At 42.4% G+C, this 19,787-nt stretch overlaps 1 protein-coding gene across 2 annotated transcripts in view; it reads right to left on the bottom strand.

The window, feature by feature from the left end:
• Window positions 1-81: 81 nt before the first annotated feature.
• The window catches only part of gfod1 (glucose-fructose oxidoreductase domain containing 1), a 34,984-nt gene continuing 15,278 nt past the window's right edge, over window positions 82-19,787 (bottom strand). Inside the window, exons 2-4 of one of the 2 annotated variants that reach the window (XM_071523122.1) lie at window positions 7,464-7,657; window positions 6,911-7,326; window positions 82-6,871 (exon numbers count right to left, since the gene is read on the bottom strand). In XM_071523122.1, coding sequence (XP_071379223.1) covers window positions 6,586-6,871; window positions 6,911-7,326; window positions 7,464-7,657 — 896 coding nt within the window. In that variant the 3' untranslated portion in view covers window positions 82-6,585. Of the gene's footprint in view, window positions 7,327-7,463; window positions 7,658-19,787 lie in introns of both variants that reach the window. The other variant, XM_071523121.1, reaches the window with a different exon arrangement.

The following is a 19,787-nucleotide window of genomic DNA, read 5'->3' as shown; positions in this document are numbered from 1 at the left end:
CATCCCACCACCTCCACCTCCAACCTTCCCCTCCCTTCCCCCCCTCTCTTCTCCTCTCCCCTTGGTAAGAGAAGGCCTTTCCTCAACAGTTTGTGAATGCTGGCAAAGCAAGGAGAAGCAATTCATAGTCACCATTTTCAGCAAACAAAGCAGTCAGAGTGCAGACACAAATCTGAACTGAAGCACCTCCTCTGTGTTATTTTCCTGCAGTGTCTTTTTCTGAAGCACAGAGCTGGCTGCATCCTAAACAGGCCACAAGCAGCAAGCTAAGCAGTGACAAAAAAAACAGTTCTTGGCAACATGAATTCCAGACATAGTTTGTGTTTTCATATCACAGAGAGTCTCTAAAGAACAGCGTTGGTATATGGGACATAAGTATTTTATTTGTAATAGGTTCAGTCCTATTGGCGTTCCCAGTTCCACTGTCCCCGCTCCTCTTTAGCAGTAGCTGCAGTTCAATGGTAACACAGCGTAAGATCAACTTCAACATCAATTTGATGTCAGAACAAAACCGATATCAACTGTGACCTGTAACAGCTTTTCAATAACCGTAAAAAAATAAAATATTCATTGATTCAATATTTAAAAGAGAATAAAACATTGGAAAATCAGTCAAGAGATTTTAACAGAAAAAAAAGAGGGGAACATTTTTATGCTGGCCTACTATTTTTAAAATGCATGAAATCCTCAAACTGTACCAGCTCATTAAAATTCCACTCATTAAATATTCAATGCGTTAGAATTGTCAGCCCAGATATTGCCTCATCTGTTTCAGTGTCTTTCTAGCATGCTTGACTGTTGCCCGTCGCAAACCCATGGGGAGACGGGTGTGAATCTACGCACAGCTGGGCTTGATTTCCGTAACAAGCCATTAATATTGCAGATGCCTCACAATCACTAATCAGCGATAAAGGGTTATACAGCATCATAGCTGCACCACATCTGGCCAAGTATCTGATGTGAGAATATTTTTCCCTGCATCACCATCAGCAGCAGCGTGTATTGAGCCTCATAAAGACACCAAAGAAAGGACACAATAAGTTCAGTTCATCACCGTCATGATCATCATCACCATCACCATCTCTGTGCTTTTGTGTTTCAATATTTTGTAAAGCATCTGTCTAAACGAAAAGCCTCTCGGTCTTCTTCTTAATTTCAAGTGGATGCTAAATGAGGCTTTTCTGTGGTATACTTAGTACAGAGCATGGGCCTCTGGCAGGGGAGGTGTCTCTGGAGCTGTTTAATTGAGTCTCTATGGAGGACATGGCTAAACCCCTAGTTAGCAGACCTACACAGACTAGTAGTTTACCCTTGTTTCAAATATTTGAGAGAACCCAAGCAGTACTGATTAATGTTATAAGTCACAGGAGGTTCTTAAACATCTTTTCACCCCTGGAACGCTAAATATAGCAAATTTAATCTCACCCTGGTTCATTAAAACATACTACAGCTTGTGTGTGGAGCTTTTAGACATGGACCATTCAGTCAGGCTGCCATGGTCCAAAGACAGATGATGGGATTAGCGGACCAAGGCAAAAAAAATAGCAGTTGGGTACAGTAAAATATTCTAAAACGCACAAGGGAATGTTTGATCATATTGTAAGTGATGCTGAGTTTAATTTCACTAAGGCTTTGAGGGAATTAGCTTAATTGTGTCCCCATCTTAGTGAACAATAATGATCTTAATGCTGGAGCTTTATATATATATGTATAGCTACATTAATTTGATTGAAAGTGGATAGAAGCCACCTAATTAACTGTAGTCTAACCTTGGATACAGCTGTACCAGAGCAGGTTTAAACTCTGCTCTCTCCCCTTGGACACCAACCACCTGCTCATCTACCAGTTAGCCAACAGGAATCTCTCACAGCCAAATTAGATTTTGACTCAACAGGACTGCAGCCGGAGCTACTCTAGCACAGAGCCATAAAATAGAAAGCAATAAAATAGGTTTACAGGCCTTGCAGACAGATAGGGAAATTTGATGGGGGAAAGAAAACATATTATGATGATAAAACCTATGAACCATGATGTAGGTGCCTGGATGATTTTCTTTCTCTCGTTCCTTTTTTTGCCTATCCAGTGTTTTTGAATCCTCTGACGAAGGTTGCTTAGATTGAAAGCTCAGCATTCAACTTCAAATTATAGCAAAAAAAAAAAAATCAGGCCTCCTGACAGGTGAGACTTATACTAGATTATGTAGCTTATCAAGACAGAACAGAGACAAAGGGAATGAAATAAAACATTGTATGTGAAGGCAAATTCAGCCGTGAACAGGGAATTCCAGTTGACATTTTTTTCTAGGTTTCAGTTCAGACATTTATATTTTAAGTTATCAGACAAAGGGGAAAGTCTATATGCAGGTTTGATAAGGCGCTTGTGACAGAACTATTATGGGGGCAGTAGTTATTACTGGTGTTATCTAAAGAGTGATAGCTTATCAGTGTTGGACTTCATTGAAAAAAGACACAGAGCTTTTGCTGGGCATACTCAGACTCTGATTAGAAAAGATGGTGTTTTTCTACATTTGTAGCAACAGTGAGTGTTACAGTTAGGTGTAGCCGGTTCCACCACAGCCTGGATTGTAATAGGACACCAAAACAAGTCTCTTGACCTCTCAGCAAGGCATGACGTGACACATTAGAACATAATACTAAATAATGGAAGGGGTCAGAAATGACTGTTAGATGTTTATGAGCAGTGAACACTTACAACCATTGGTTATTATCATACCATAGTCTGTGATTGAGTCTATATATTAGAATAAAGTTATGCCAGATTGTGACCCAGATCATAAGAACAGTAATGGTTGTTTATAATGTGTGAGTGACTGTTTTTCAGTGAATGTAAAGAGGACACATAAAGCTTTTCAAATAAGTTTCAGTTTAAAAGGGAACAGCTTTGTTCAAGATTTCATAGATTGGGAACAAATACACCAAGATGCTGAATGCTCCAAGGCCTCAGTCTGTTGTTATTCTTTCCCCTAATACAGTACAGATCAGTCCATAAAACATCAACAGCAAAAACAAATAAATACCTTAACACTCAACAGTGTGTTCTGCTAAACATGTTCCAGTTCCTTGGTTTTTACAAATAAAATACATACAGTACTTGTTTATTTCTTTAGACAAACGCATATTGTGTTTTATAATATTTTCATATGTACATTTTCAGTAGTCTTTACAAAGATAGTATTTCAGCACGGTCAAAGGATTTGAAACCACAAGAGGGAACAGAGGTGCATTCGAGCAGCTAAAAAAAATCAATAAAAATAAAAAAAATCAATCTTTTGGCTTGTAGGTCAGTGTGCTACAGTGTTCTTCTCTCGCCTGTATTGACTGATATCAGACCTGGGTCAAACAGTATTTGCAAATACTTTATATTTGTTTTAGCTTTCTTAGGTGCCGGATGGTTGGTGTTTGCCCCATGGTACAATACAATGATGGGTAGAAAGTATGAAAATCTGAAAATCAACTTTCAACTTTCAAAATCAACAGTTTATTTTCAATTGTCCTGATGCAGTAAAAACAATTTTCAGACACTATTTGGCTCAGGTCTGATTGATATGCATAATATATTTGCTTCTTGTCAACGCATATACATTTGACATTAACAATCTAATCCAAGAATTTGTTTGCGAATGCCATTGTACATCACATCCAATTGATATTTGAATCACAAGTCACAATTTGGTTTTCCTTGGTTTACATTGTCTTACTAAACTGTGATGATTATGTCGACTACCTTGGTGTTCATATCCTCTCCTAATCCACATGAGTTATTGTTAAAGTTCTCACTTCTTCTCTCTTCAGTCAGCTCTTAAAAACAGTTTCCCGTTCAGTGGCTCTCTTGAATAATATTACACTTTGACAATTAAATCCCACTGGCTTCTAAAAGCTTGATGTGCAGCTGCAGTCATGATGTAGATTATGCCTCTGGCCTTAAAGGTGCAATGTGTCATATGTCTGCTTTTCTGTCATATGACTAGTAAATATCAGCAGGTGTTGCTGAATGGTAGTGAGTGAAACAAAGTAAACTCACGGCGCACACGCTGCAGAGATTTCTGCATTCAAAAACACCGGAGCGGGCCAAGGCCGTGTTTTTGCTGTTTGAAGGCCCTCCTCTCTCCTACCACAGTGCTGTACCCTCCCATGCCCCTCCAAACACTTGGCTCGCACTCACAGTCCTCCATGAACGATGCCGCAATTTGTTAGCCTGGGAGCTAGCTAGCGTTAGCGTATCTGGGTATTTTACCTTTTGTTTGTTATTTTATCTTGACTAGTTAGCCTTCTAGCTAACCAATAGCAATAACAAGCGGTTTCTAAATACGCCATTACTGAATATGGTGGCTAACCTCGCTAAAAAAATTCCTACGTTTTCTAATCCATGATTTTGGTATTTTGCTCAACATTAGCCTTAGTTACATGCTACCAACGGCTCCACACAGCTGGAGAGAACTTCAGGCCAAGGTCCGTTCAGAAAGTCATGCTGAGTCATGTTTTATGATGGATGTTATTTTGCTGATAAGCAAAAATAAACATGAAACCACCAAATTTTTTGAATGGAGTTTGGCATGAGTTTCTCCTCCCTAAATGTACCACATAATGAACTTATGAACTCGCTACCTGCATCATTATACACTACCTAGACATCTAACTTATTAGTACTAAAAATACAACTCTCACAATAATGTAATAGCTTCGCGGTTTATCTTGCTTGATACTACCTTGGCACTTGCCATCGTTCGTATCCGCTACTTTCCATTTGAATTTGCTTGTCGTGCTTGCCGGGAGGGAAACGGAGGGGAGAGAGCCGGCATGTGCTTGAAGGGGCCAAGCCATGTGTCTGTTTTAATTTGATAGAGGCCACCATTGAGGCAGAAAATACACATGGTACCTTTAACACCTAAACTGAAAGAAAGCCTGTCTAGCCAATTCAGGAAAGGGTTGATCTCTGCCACAATCTACCCCACTGTGCTGCACATTTAAATAGTCCAAACAGTGGACTTCATGCGTGCTGTTACAGAGTGTTCTCCATATTGTTCCAGTGTATGTGTAAGAAGCTTTGTAAAGCATGCTAACGCTAACCCTGCTAAATGAAGTCAGCTTGCCACAGGGATGACCCTTCGGATTGAAATTATGAGGATAAAAACCCCACATGGCTAAGCCTTTTACCCACAACATAGTGCAAGATTGCATTAATACCCCGACTTAAGGCTCAATATTGATATGCACTTGCACACCACACAGAATTCAGTGTATTTCATGGCTATGCTTCATATTGGTAGAAAAGGCATGAGATGAAGAAGAATAGCATGAATGAATCGTTGCATTGGCCATTCTTGCAGTCTGTGTGACACACTGGTGCACCTAGTCTAATTGCATAAAGGCATACCACTATATAGACCCTTAAACACAGAGCAGGCAAGACATTCACTCCCTTACTCCAGGCTGGATGATAAAAAGTAATTATACCGGGAACTCTGGCATGGATATATTGCATACTTAAACCAGAGGTTAAACCCCTCTGAAAAACCCACCAGCCAAACTATTGATTTTTTTTCTCTCTGGTTTCACACATACAGAAGCATACAGAGGAGAGACAGAGACTAAAGCAATCAAGCACACTGATTTTCAACATTCACCTGGTAAAACTAGCAAGTACTCCAGATTATAGCAACAATAGAGCGGCACAGTTTTATTTGAAGACGTTCGTTCTTTCTTGGCTGTCCTCAATCGGACCCACAGTGTAAGGTGTGTCATCCAAACCCAGTCACGAAGAAGAAAAGCAGAGAAGAGAAGAGAGGCGCGTTACTTTTATGGTCAAGCAGGTTTTTTTTTGACATGGACACAGCCAGTGGGGTGGCAAAAAACCTCCTGGTCAAATCACTCATGTCTGTTTGTAAAACGAACGGATTAGAAGCAAATCCCAAAGAGAAAATTTCAGCACTGTTCATGTAATCTCATTAACTTTAAGATTGAGAGAGCCAGGAACAAACGGATGCTCTCCATACCTCTTATTGATCAACCAGCCAAACAAGCAAATGGCCAGTGAGGTACCAGGAAATGGTTTCACTCCCTGACCTGCCTCTGCCACAAGTAAAGTAAGCAAGAACTTCTTCAGGACAGAACTTCTCATAGGATGGTAGCTAATCTCCTGTTTCTATAGCTTGAAACAGCTTGACGTACAAGTGCATCTCTCTGGGCAGGACACTAGTCCTCTGTCAAAGGAAGGCTTCCTCATAAATAAAGGTTTACTTATAAATCACATTGCTATTCCTCTAATGTTCAGGCAGAGGGTGCTGCGATGGCTCTATAAGCCCCCTCACTAACAGGGCCAGATATCAGGAAAACCTCAACTCTCTGTATCATATTGGTATAACCTCTTTGTCTGTAACAGTATCAATACAGATTGGACAGTATTAAAAACAACCGGTAACGGATTTAAGTACTGGAACTGGTAACTGTATGAAAAAAGTTCCAACAATACCAAGCCCTTTTCACCATCACCCCGAGTCCGTAAGGTAACACAGGGGTTCGGCCATCTTGGTGAGGTCAGCGAGCCGGCGGTGAGGTCAGGAGGTTGCTAACAGTAGAGGGACATCCTACTCCTCCGCATGGCCTCACTGATCAAGTAGGCCGGGCTGACCTCTGGTTCTTCTGTCATCACCACAATGTTCTGCCACTCTCCGCACTGGTTGGATTTCTTGATGGTATCCACCACGCAAAGAGCATAAAGGCAGTCCTCAAAGGTGGCGGCCATCGTCAGAGGCCTCCCGTCCCACGTCCGCCGGTCGTCCTGGTCCTGAAAGGCCTGCCGCACCGCCTGGATCATGCGGATCGTCCCGGTGAGATACGGGGACGGGATGTCGCTGAAGGCCTTCTCCGGTAAGGAGGCCTTCTCAAGAGGCGTGGTGTCTTTGAGTAGGAGCTCCGGCCCACCGCTGCTGCCCCCGCCCCCGCTGTTCTTCTGTCCGTACAGGTCCGTCCCGGTGACCGTCAACCTCCCGACCGTCCCGACGACAATCACCTCCTGCCGAAACTCTCCGGGCACGTTGAAGTTGAGCGTGACGGTGCAGCAGGCGCCTCCCTCCAGCACCATCTGAAACGTGCAGAAGTCGTCGCTGGTGATCTGACGGATGCCCCGGATGTGATCCGTCTGCTTGACGAAGGTCTTGAGGAAGCCGTGGACCTTCGCCGCCCGCTGGCCCGTCAGGAACGTCAGCAGGTCGATGATGTAACTGCCCACCGAGTGCAAGCCGCCGCCCCCCATCAGGTCGTCGCAGCTCCAGTTGTATTTCTTCCCCAGTAGACTGCCGCTGTGGACCTTTAAGGCAGAGAGGAGGAAGATTGATTGAATTGATTCAACACTGGTGCTGTTCTGTAGCTGAATCTGACCTCTGACCTCAACCAAAAAGAGAATTTCCCTACAGTGATCATTATAGTGTGACATTTCTGTTATACCTGGGCCTCACAGACCAGAAGCTCCCCGACGTATCCTTCCTCTAACAGCTCCTTCATTCGAACGAAGGCCGGCAAGAAACGTAGCACATTACCCATGATGCTCAGCAACTTGGGGTAGTACTGGGCTGCTGACATCATTCGGAAGGCGTCCAGAGGCGTGGCGGTCCGGTCGCAGATGACGTTCTTGCCAATACCTTTAGAGAGAGGAGAGAGGGAGTTCAGATTGAGCCCTGTGACCTTGTATTGTTTTCGATGGATGATCTCTTGTTTTGACAGTATTGTCATCGTCCACATTGACAATGTTAACTTATCTTGAAAACAAGAGGGAGGGAGAGAGAGTGTGGGTAGCAACAGAAGAAACATAGAGAAAGGGAGAAATAGTGTGGTCAGTGTTAGCAACACTCTCAGACATAATATCCTCTTGAGCATGAAAACATCCCCTGAAGAAACAATGCAGCGCTGCCAAATCTGGCAACTCCCAAAATAGCTGACTCAAGAATTCCTAAACTTTCTGGGCTTTTTCCTTGGAGTCATGAGACCTTCATAACAAAGGGGATTGTTGCAATAAGACGCAATACACAATGTATTATATGTATATATCCACAGGCCTTGGTAAAAGGAAGATGTTCTCATAAAAATCTCCTATTTAAATAAAAGTTAATGAAATATTATAGAGAAGCCTTGTTGACACTGCTGCTACACTCCAAAGATATGAAGCAGTTTAATATCGACATTACACTGGACCCATTCAAATCCCACAACAGTAGGGCTGCACAAATAATCATAGATAATTGTATATTGCAATTTTATGTTTCTACGATTACTATTTGTGTAATTTAGTGATATTTAAGTGTTATATTTTCAATTCTCCTGACAGTCTTGGTGTGATATGTCAAGCACTTCCATTACGCTTGAACAATCACAACCCATAAATTTGCAATGTGTAGCCATGTGACGAAAAGGAAGGTTAAAATGGAGAGTCAGGCAGAAAAAACTCAAATAGAAAAACGTAGCGACGGGTAAATTGGAAAAGAATGCATCGGCCCAACATTAGAGAGGAAAATCCTCCTCCTGAGTCTGAATGTGGAAATGTTTAAGTTCCTAAAAGTGGAGCATCCTGTCATATGGAGATACTTCGATACTAATTAAGGACCATGATAAGAATAACAGCAAGAGCAGCAAGAGCGAAAACAAGACTTTCTAGTGGCTGCTACTATGAAAAAAAAAAAAAAAGAAAAAGTGAAAATATATGTTAAGGTGTAAAAAAAGTGCAATGAAATATTTTCGTTTCCTTAAACATGAAATCGTGATTAATAATTGTGATCACAATATAGAAAAAATAATCAGGATTTGCCATAACCATGCAGTCCTATGTAATGGGTACACTGATATGCATTGTGTCCTCATATGTCCTCACATGTTATTTCATGCGTCTGTCCACAAAGATATCTCCAGACAATATGGAACCTTAAAACAATAACCAGAACGCTCAGTCCCGCCAGGGGAAAAATGAATCCCTGATTTTCATTTAGAAGGGCTTTAGTGTTGGCAGGCTTGCAAGGCGTTGCAGTCCTGACTGCCTTGCTCTAATTGAAGACTTGCACTGCTCAGAGACTTGGAGACAGGCTTCACTGGCATTACCAGAGGCCTGACAGAAGGTTGAGAGAGGAGAGGAGTGTAGAAGGTAGAGAAGGAGAGGGGATCAGAGAAGAGGAGGCTGGGGAGGAGAGAGAGCCTGTAGGCACTTCAAGGAACCTCATTAAAATCAATGCTTTAATTCCAACACATCAAAAAGGTCCAGTGGTGCCGGGATAACCTCATTACTGGGAGAAAAGGTTAACCAGTAATGCAGTGAGAGAGAGACAGAGCCACAGCCACTTCCATTATGGTATTTCCTTTTTACTGGATAGTACAGTGGAAAGAGGCAGATGGGAGGGAGAGAATGGATGACATGCAGCACAGATCATAAGCTGGAGTTGAACCTGAACCTTCAATGTCACGTATAGTATATGGTTTGTGTCTTAGGATGCCATGAGAGAGAGAGGGGGAGAAGCCACAACACAAAAGAAAATCAAAGTCCTCAAAGGGAAGGAGCGTAACTTTAACAACATGCAAACACGTCTCAGTTAATTTTTCCAGGCCGGCCTGACCATGTCATGAGACAGGCTGACCCATTAACACAGAGTTACTAATAGCCCATGACACCATTTTGCCCAAGGACACATACAGCAGCATTTATAACCCCAAGCAATTTCATTACTTCCACAACTGCAGACCAAGGGCACACATTGAATCATAGCACATAATGGATTGGTGGAGTCAAGGACATCAACTTTGGTCAGACTGATGCTCTAGCTTTAAGCAGACACTAGGGATGAACAATTAATCAAAATTTTATTGAAATCACAATATGGCCTACTGCAATTTTCAAATCGCAGGAGGTGTAATATTTGTTAAAGGCGAAATGTGCGTCAAAATACAATTTTAAATTAAATACTGTCGTGCTGCAGAGATGTCCTGGCCTACACATCATATTCTACAGGCTTAAGAAAACATCTTTGTTTGGTACAGATCCCCACAAAAATCACACCATAATTATTTTAATACGTTTTTCAATGAAAATGAGAATAATGATGTAAAGATTATCATTCCCTCTTATATCGCAAATCATATCGCAATTGCAATATCAGTCAAAATAATCGCAATTAGATATTTTTTCAAAATCGTTCAGCCCTAGAAGACACTATGATAGATTTTCTCAATACAGCATGCTTCTTTAAAAAGGAGAAAACAGTGCTGTATGAGAGTGATCCTTGATCCACAAAACAATACTACCAGTGTCTGCGTTTAACTGGATTGTAATTGGATTGTAAAAAGAAAATGATGATGGTGTGGAGCCAGAAGGGTGTAACTGGCATTTTGGGCCATAATGTGATCTATATATCAGCTAAAAGCTCTCAGGTAGACCTTTTTAGTAGTGTCAGTATGTCTATCTCTTTATTTGTATATTATGACATTAACATTATCACATTACAACAGCTGATCAAAGTTAGGTCCACTTTTTTTGTTTTGCCACTCCTGTAAAGGTTGCAAAAACGTACTTATGGCCCTCTGGCTCCAAACCCTCGATAAGTAAACCTCCCAGTTGTGTCAGGCTTTTACTCCATTCTCAAAGGATGATCCTTTATTCTGACCAATGTGACACTGAGATGTTCTCTGCATGACAGTAGTTAAATTGGCAGTCAGAGCACAACACAACGCTCAGGCCAAAACTTCAAATGGACAAACATCACATGGAAATAGCAGAAATTATCCACTAACCCCCCCCTCCCACCACCATCACCACCACCCCCGCCAAGTGATGCCACGTGAGTCGTCTGGACAGTTTTGCCCTTGTGAACTCAACTCACAATGTCCGCTAATTGCTCTGGTCACACACAGTCAGCAGGGAGTGAGACAAAATAGCCCAAAACACTAAGTGCATGCCCACATATACGAGCTGCCCTCTACTCACACTGTCCTTGAGCCCCCGATGTGTGAAAAGCAACATGCCGCCTCACTTCCAGTTGTGGGGCGGGGGGTGGGGGGGGGTGGACTTTTTTGGAAGTGAAACTTCCCATGCTAATCTGCCATTAGCTCCAATCGGCTAGGCTTGGCCAGGCCAGGAAATTAATCCCTCTGACCCAGTTCTGAGGAGCGCCGCGGGAGCCCCCACCCACCACCCAGCCCCTGCAGACAAAACCAAGCCACAACAGTGCACCCCCTCCCCTTCCTTTTGGCTGTGCCACACACACACTCATAAATATTGGAAAGATGCATAGCCCCGGGTCAGGCCCTTCTGGGTAAATGCTAAACACTCTTCACTGATTAAACATCTTGGCACTCATACTGAGTTTGATGGCTTGACAGGACAATAGCTCAGCTAGCTCCTAAAATGCTTAGCAACAAATTATACATACGTGTATACGTACATAAAGATAACATAACAATGAATGAAAAAGGCTAAATAAACACAAAAGATAATGAGGCTTTTCATCCAGTGTTATGCTAACCCAGGTTGTACTGACACACTGACTGTACTGCCTCTCCTGCCAGGCTCTCACTGTGACCTTTACAGAGACACAAACAGATCCTCTACAGACCAACAATGACCTTTCACCCCCCTCACTCTGAAAGGTCGAGGCTGGCTTAGACAGCAGGTCAGCCTGTGGAATCATCACAGCTACTCAGCAACAGCCTACCTGAGAGGGGATGTAGTGTGTGTGTGTGTGTGTGTCCAATAGATGATGGAAGCACCTTAAAGCAAGGTCAAATCACAATAGCTGCTGCAGTAAACCAACAGTAAAGGTGAAGTGATATTTAATACTGCAGTAAAGCTACAGAAGAGAGGTGAAGTAGCATTAGATACTATAGTAGACCAAAAGTAGAGGTGAAGTGACATTAGATACTGCACACCTCTATTAAAGGTAGAACAACAGTAGAGAGGTGAAGGGGATGAGAGATCATGAAGGAAGAGAGAAAAGTAGGGATAAACTGAGAATGTACAGTGTAAAATGAGCAAGAAATTGGTAAAAATGTCGGAATATGAAGAAAAACAGAATGAATTGATGGCATATGAATGATGTGCAAAATGTGCGTCGTATTCAAGTCAACAGCAGGCCATACAGATTTTGAATTCGGGGGAATGATGCATTTCTTCTGGTATAGTCAAAATTACAGTATCTGGCCTAAGGGGGGCGCTACAATACGTTTATTTATGTTTATTTGTTGTGGTTAAACAAAAAAAAACAACAACACTGTATTTGCCTTTATCAAGCTGTTGGGGTGATGTTCCAGCAGTGGGGGTCAAGTGCTGCAGCATGAATAACAAGTGCAGTCCATGTTATCCAGAGACCAGGGTTAGCGGTTATAGCCATAACTCACACTGGGGGCTGGTGTTAGTGAAATAGCTGTAGTAACTGGGTGATAGCTGGGGTGAAGTGGGGCTCAACTCACAGGTAACGTTCCTGGCCCAGCGGGAGGCCAGTAATGGAGCAGAAAAAGCCTCTGGCATAGCAGCTCAGTCCCTCAGCATCAATAATGCATATACATATCTAACCTAGAGATTTCAAAGAGCCCACCGAGAGAGAGAGAGAGGGGGAGAGAGAGAGAGAGAGAGAGGGAGGGAGAGAGAGAGAGAGAGAGAGAGCAAGGGTGGGAGAGACAGAGAGAGATAGAGGGAGAGAGAGAGGGAGAGAGAAAGAGAGAGAGAGAGAGAGATCCTTCTGAAAAATAACTATAGTAATCCTATAATATGTTATAGGATATTATACAAGTATCACTGCAAAGGTTCCTATGGGCATATTATAATGATACCATAAAAGAAACAATACCGTTTAGTACAACAGGGTCACATAAACTCACTTTGAAGTACCACAGATGCACTATGTAGGTAAGTCCCTATGGGAATATTATAGCAATATTATAGTGATACCATAGGAGATAAGAAATACCATTAAATACTATAAGGAAACTCATTATTGTGTGCCACAGACATACTATAAGTCCCTACAGGAATATTATAGTGATAACATAGGAGATAAAAATGCCATCAAGTACTGTAAGATCACTATAGACTCACTATTGAGTGCCACAGACACACTACAGTTCCATCTGATTTCATAGTGAAACCAGTTATTTTTTAAGGAAGATAAAGAAATAGAGAGAACAAATAGCAGCATGGAGTATCTCATCCACGGTGCAGGGCAACAGACAGGCACTTTGCAGAGCAGGTGGTACCCTACCACAGTTCCTGTACACGGATCTTTGATTTCCGTGTTGAGGTGAAGCGCTGCCCTCAGCAGCAGTGAATGGTGGTAGACCGCCCTGCGTGCCTTCAGGTGTATTTGATGTGCAGAGAGCTGACATGCTGTCAGAGAGAATCCACTAACCTCGCTGACTGAAACCACATCCCGCCGTGTCAGAGACCTGAGGCCCACAACTACACAACTCAAACAGAAGGCGACGTTCTCTTATCATAGCTAAGTGTACGCTGACTCTGTTATCCCTTTCACATTATTCTGGTGGAGGTACGTAAGTATAAATGGGGGAGAGAGACTGAAAATGAGACAGAGAGAGAGAGAGAGCGAGAGAGAGAGAGGCATTATAATTAATTGAATGGAACAGAATTGAATTAAATTACTGAATGTTTATTAAAGGTGTTCCATGTAACATGTTGACATCAATAAATCATTACCGCATTAAGTTTGAGACATCAGTATAATTACTGTGAAGATTGGCAGCCTCTACACTGCATTTTATATTGAGTGCCACCGGATCGAATTTGGCAGGAAATCTGAATTGGGAGTCATCTTCAATTATCACCTATTATCCTTCTTCTTCTTCTTCAAATCAAATGGAGCGACGCCAGGAAGGGAAACAGGTGCCAAGTAGCAACATCCTGACAGGACGCAACAGGGTTTATGGGAAATGTAGTCTTACTTTTGAGAAACACAAGTATTAACGATACTACTGACGTGAGACAGAGGCTATCAATCATCTCGACCCTGGTCTCATTTGTTTACAGTGATTATATCAAGGTATCACAATTGATATGACAATGATGTATTGATGTTTAAAAAAGCTACACAGAGCACCTTTAATATTTATAGCTGAACAGTGATATTTATATTGCTCTAGCAACATAGGTTTCTTTCCCATCATGCCAGTAAATCATATTTGAAATGAACTGAGGTGAATTAAATTGTCAGACTCTCTCGCCTTCAACGCCTCCTAAAAAACACCAGCAGGACGAACTGGTTACACCTCTTTAAAGGAAAAGAGAGACAGACAGACAGACAGATGGAGAGAAATGAACAGAGAGAGGGAGAAAGAGAAACAGAGACAAAGAAAGGGCAAGAGAGAGCAGCTGCATCATTACGAGTGAAGGCCAGCTCTCTCTCCTCTCGGCTCGCTGCCACAGAAATCACCTGAGCCTCGCTGCATGGCTGCACTATATTCTAATGAACACCAATCTCCACTGCACCAGACACACAGGGCACGGCCTTGGAAGGAGCAAGATAAGGCTTGAATGTGTGTGTCAGAGGGGAATTAATGATGGCGACGCACACACATCCACGCATGAACACCATCAAATGCACAAGGGTTTTTGTGTGCACACACCTCTAATGACTGTGCACAGAAGCAGCAATGCTAAGGAAGGAAGGAAAGACAGGAAGTGCCGGCTATACAGGCAGGTCAGGCCAGGGTGAAGCAAGGGCGCAGCTGACAGCTAAGCTACAGCACGTAGAATGTAATTACTCATTGTTTATTGTTGTACATTTTATCATTATGAATGGAAATATGCAACAATGATCCTTTTCCACCCACTTCAATTCATCTGACTTGATTCATAGATTAACGGCAGTCACCATTTTGGCTTGTGAGCCCCTAAAAAGGATGACTACAAACTATTTCTTGTATTATTTTGGATCTTTTTTCTTAATTTTTTAAGGAGAAATGGCAGGCAACCTTCTTTCAGTTTAACAGATTGTGAGCTAATTGACAAAAAGCAAGGGGAAAAGCAATATGTGTATAGCCAGCATACACCACTATACATTAGTGTGTCACATTTAACATGGCGGAACCAGCTCTCCCTTCTTGTTTCTATGTGAAACAGTCCTGAATGCTCACATGCGCATACAGAACAACACTAAGGCACGGAGATCACACATTTCAAAGCTGCAATTGGGTGAAATTCCTCTTCAGTGTGGCCCCTATGGCAACAGCTGGACTGAGAAATCACCACAGAGGGAGAAACCAGGTGGATTAACAAGGATGGCAGACGCATCACTCTGACAGCCCGCACAATAGGCTCTCCACACAGGATGCCATAAATAGACGAGCCAGGGAAAACCGGTCGGTGGTGATCCCGGTGATAGCCATCTGCGATGCTGTCACATGCACGTGCTTCTGCAAGGCGAGGGTCAGGAGGAGGAGGAGGAGGAGGAGGAGGAGGAGGTGGGCTGAGGGACGATCTGGGAGACGCCCTTTACATTCCTACACACTGTGGAAAAGTATCTGGAAGTGGAGTTTGGGGAGATGTGAAGTGATGATTCTTAATATATGAAAGTATTGAATCCCTGTGTAATCCCTGTAAAGTAAGTAGTAGAGAATCATGATAATATCACATTGGGAGTTCTCTGACGACTCTGACGCCTACATGTGACTACAATAGCAGCAACATTCCTGAGGTTCCTGTTGATTTCCACCATTCTCACCGTCAACTCACACATATACAGTAAAACATATAAGCGCTGTGGAAAATTTACGTCCACAGCAAATCTGTACACAAACTCATTGACTCCCACAGAGGTTCAAGGCATCGTGGTCGGCTGAGTGGATGTAGATTGTATAGGGAAGAGCAGAACAGTACATTCATTCAGTCACTTAACTGCCTGTCTGCTTTAGAAAACAGTCTGTGTGTGTGTGTGTGTGTGTACATGCCTGCATCCATCTTGCCAGCTATCTTGCAGAGAATATGATCGCTTTATACAGCCTAAAAATGTAACAAATAATCTAGAAAATGTGCATGTGTGTGTGTGTGTGTTTGCTGAGGTGTGTGCATGATTACACGCATGCATAATACATGCGTGGTGGTGCTGTGACCACACAAAGGGGAGTGAGTGGGCCTGAAAGATCACACAGCGTCATCCACCACTGAACCACTGGAAAAATAATTAGCTTTGTCTATTAAGCCTATGGAGGCGGAAACGCTCTGAAAATCACACAGACACAGACACAGACACACACACACACACACACACACACACACACACACACACAAACACACACGATAAGGGTGTAATCAGCCAAGACATTTCCAAATGTTCAAAGAAACACTATCCTTGCAGATAGGGGAGAGCGGGCTGCTTTGTGCGGTCTGGCTGATAACAAAAGCCAAAATATTCTCAAGTTTGATTGACAGAGGGTCCAGTGGAAAAAGACACTTGAGCTACAAATGGCCTTAGAAGGGAATCGTTTTCTCCACACAGAAGGATGTTACCTCACTCCAATGGAAGACAAAAAATAATATTTAAGTCTCTATTAGTAATGGAACATTAGTTATGGACTAATGCTGAGATGTAACTGCCATGCCAAGCAGAGCTGGGTTTAATTCACATTCACTTCAATCAATACAGGATGAAGATTTTCGTGAAAATGGATTATTTTTTCTGTTTACATTGTGTATTGATTGGATAGTAAATAGTTAAAATAAGGTAATAAGGTGTATTGATTTCAAGCAATAGTGAACTGAAAGTGAACTTAACCTTGTACTGACAGCAATCTCACATTCATATAAAATCAAATTCATAATCTTTGATGTATAACAGTAGATCACATGCAGTATTTCACAACAAAAAGACATGGACAGTATGCACATCAGCTGACCTGGGAGGCAACAAGGACAGAGGAGCAGACACCCAGAGACCCAGAGAAACAGGCCCGGCTCTTCTTTCTGCTGATTATCCCAAATGAAATTTCGCTTAAAGCAATTACAAAGCGAGGAAGAGGAGGGAGGGAGGGAGAGGCAGACACGGGGAACCAGACATACTTGCGAGCGTATAGCTTTCTTGCCGGATGTTAAATCAAAGAAAACAAGCTTCCTGCTGACTAATTTGCCCTTATTGTGTGACTGGCATGCGCGCTCAGTCTGAAATTAGCATGTAAATAGCAACCTTGATAGCAGTGATGGATGAACACATCTCCACAGGCAGAGTGGTGTTTGTCTTTCCTGCAGCTGAAACAAAAGAACTGAAAAGTTTCCTCTCTGGATAGCAGAGGGAACGGACAAACTGCTTTTTCCATTTTATATAGGAACATACACGCAATATTAAAAAAAACTTATTTTGAGATGCAACCCTTTTTCTACAATCCATGTTTCAATTGTTTGCTCCCATTCATTTAAACCTCACCTTCATGGTTGATGTTTATTTGGATTTAATGGGTTTTTATTTGGGATTTAATTTGGATAATGGGAGGATTTAATGGGTAAAATTCAAGTGCTTCCAGCTTTCATCCAGATGTACCTGGTCAGTCTATTTCATAGAAAGAGGAATAGGTGACTATATTGTGGAAAGACAATGGTTTGGGTATCAATAATTCATTGGTATTTGCTGTTAGATGAATTGAGGCATGGACTCACCTGTTGTGAAGTAAGGTAGTAAAGGTTTGAAAGCCGCCCTTTAGTCAAACGCATTTAAATACAAACAGCTACAGAGGTTTGACTCGAGACATTTAGGAGAGGTTTTGGTCAAAATATTCACAAAGAAGTGTTTCCTTAAAATCGGCCATGTTCAAATTTAGTATTAACCATGTAATGCAGGCTTCTTTAGCCCAAAGCAAGTGGTGTTTGACTGGTTTGACAGGAGAAAGTGGGGGGATGGACAGATCCACATGCAATTAATCAAACAACAGATCCTGCATCCAAGCATTTTGCATTTAGGTGAGTGTGTCTGTATTGTTGCTCCTGGTCCATTAGTACACAGTGGATCCTGCAAGTATGAATGATGAAGAGCATTAGTCTCACTTAGCCGGCTTTCCCCCTCAGCTAATGTTCATGAGTTGCAAGGAGGTTAGCATTCCTAAATGTGTTAAAGTGCTGCCATTAACCCCTGCACTAGACTGGCTGGCTGGCTGGCTGGCTGGCTACTACAGAGATGGAGAGTAACCAAAGGAGTGCCTTCAGCACGGCGTGGCCACGTGTTTCCTAATGCACGCACTAAAAGCACATGTTAAAAAGCAAGGAGAGCGTTAATGATGGGTGACTGCGCACAGCAGGCTATGTGTCAGTACAACCACACTGCACACGATAATACACTAAGATACACTAGACTCTAGTGTATCTTAGTGTATTATTGTATCTAGTATATCTAGTGACTAGAGAGGCCAAACCGGTCAACCGTCAGTTGATTTCAGCTTTCAAAATGTTCCTCCCTGACTTTTCCAAGACCCCCTTTCTGTTCAAACCAGTTTTGTTAGATTTTCAAAATCATGCAAGGAAAGTAGTAGTTATAACTATATTTACCCGCTTTAGTTTATGACTTCTTGAAATTCTAATAGACCCCAAAAACCAGTAGCAAAGGTTGCAAAATCACTCTTGCCGAGTAAACAAAAATGCTGTATATCTTAACCTAAACATCACCATTTAGTTGCTGTGGCAGTTCCTATCAGTACCCTGCTGCTGTTTAAACACACCATATGCAAAAGGCCATTGTAGGTGTCTGTGTGTGATCAGGCCTCCACCTGCACCCCCACTGACCCTCCAGGGCCCAATTAACTGCTCACCGCCTCCTTCCTAATCACTCTCACACACACACTCAGCATCCTAATCAGCACACTTCCCCTCACAGCCCGTATGGTAACATGCACAACTGAGACAAATAAAACATGGCTGCCAAAGACAGAGCTGTCTGCCTCCACACAAAGAAGTAATTTATAATGCTTTTCATGCCATTTGCATTTTACAATCAGAATGGCCTTTATTTGCCTTGGTCAGGTACAGGTCATGCAGAAAAGACCTACCTGGCATAATTCATGTTTTTCTCCCTGTAATTGGCAAATTAAGTTCTTCAAGTAGCAATTCAGCCTGTTTTCATGCTAATGAATATGTGGGGCGGGCACTTATTGGTTAGCGTAAATTACCCATGCTTATTCCTGAGAACGCTCTCCAATTAATTAGCGTGGCAGAATAAATGTCAGACTATTATAGGCTACTGTGAATGGGGGCAAAATTATTGTCAGGGCCCACCAACGTGTGAGTAATTGGCCACAACACTGCTCACATGTCTGAGTAAACTTGCACTGAACAACAGCAACTGAGGCTGCCAGCTGTCATCAATAATATATAGGTAATTGACTCTTTGTCCCATAAAAATGGTGCCGTGACTGCTCTAATTTTCCGGTGACAGCCTTTGGCCACAGTAAGTTATACATCAAAACCAGCGGGGGAGGAAGCTCATAAATTATGCCGATACAAAGCAGCTCACAGGGACTACAGAATATAACAATGATCATAATCATAATTCATGTGACAACAATATATGTAGAGAGAACCGTAAAGGATACAAAAGGGATGAGAGAGGAAAAGCTCTAACGTTTGTGATTCCTACTCCACCTTTCATTCTCCATCCTCCTCTCCATACTTACAGATCTGAATAAAGTAAAGACTAATGCAGAGGAAATAAAGGAAAGGAGCCACAGTCATTCTCAATCAGAGGTGAGGAGTCGGCCATTCGGGGCAAGTCAGGCTTTGAGAAACATGAAGTGAACTCGACCCGTCTTTTC

This window comes from Centroberyx affinis, unplaced genomic scaffold (genome assembly GCF_046629955.1).
Source record: "Centroberyx affinis isolate AG114_WGS23_722 - 3 ecotype Tasmania unplaced genomic scaffold, CSIRO-AGI_Caff_v1 ptg001068l_1, whole genome shotgun sequence".
Taxonomy (NCBI): domain Eukaryota; kingdom Metazoa; phylum Chordata; class Actinopteri; order Beryciformes; family Berycidae; genus Centroberyx; species Centroberyx affinis.
The sequence above is the reverse complement of the archived record's forward strand: the minus strand, read 5'-3'. Positions and strand labels throughout refer to the sequence as shown.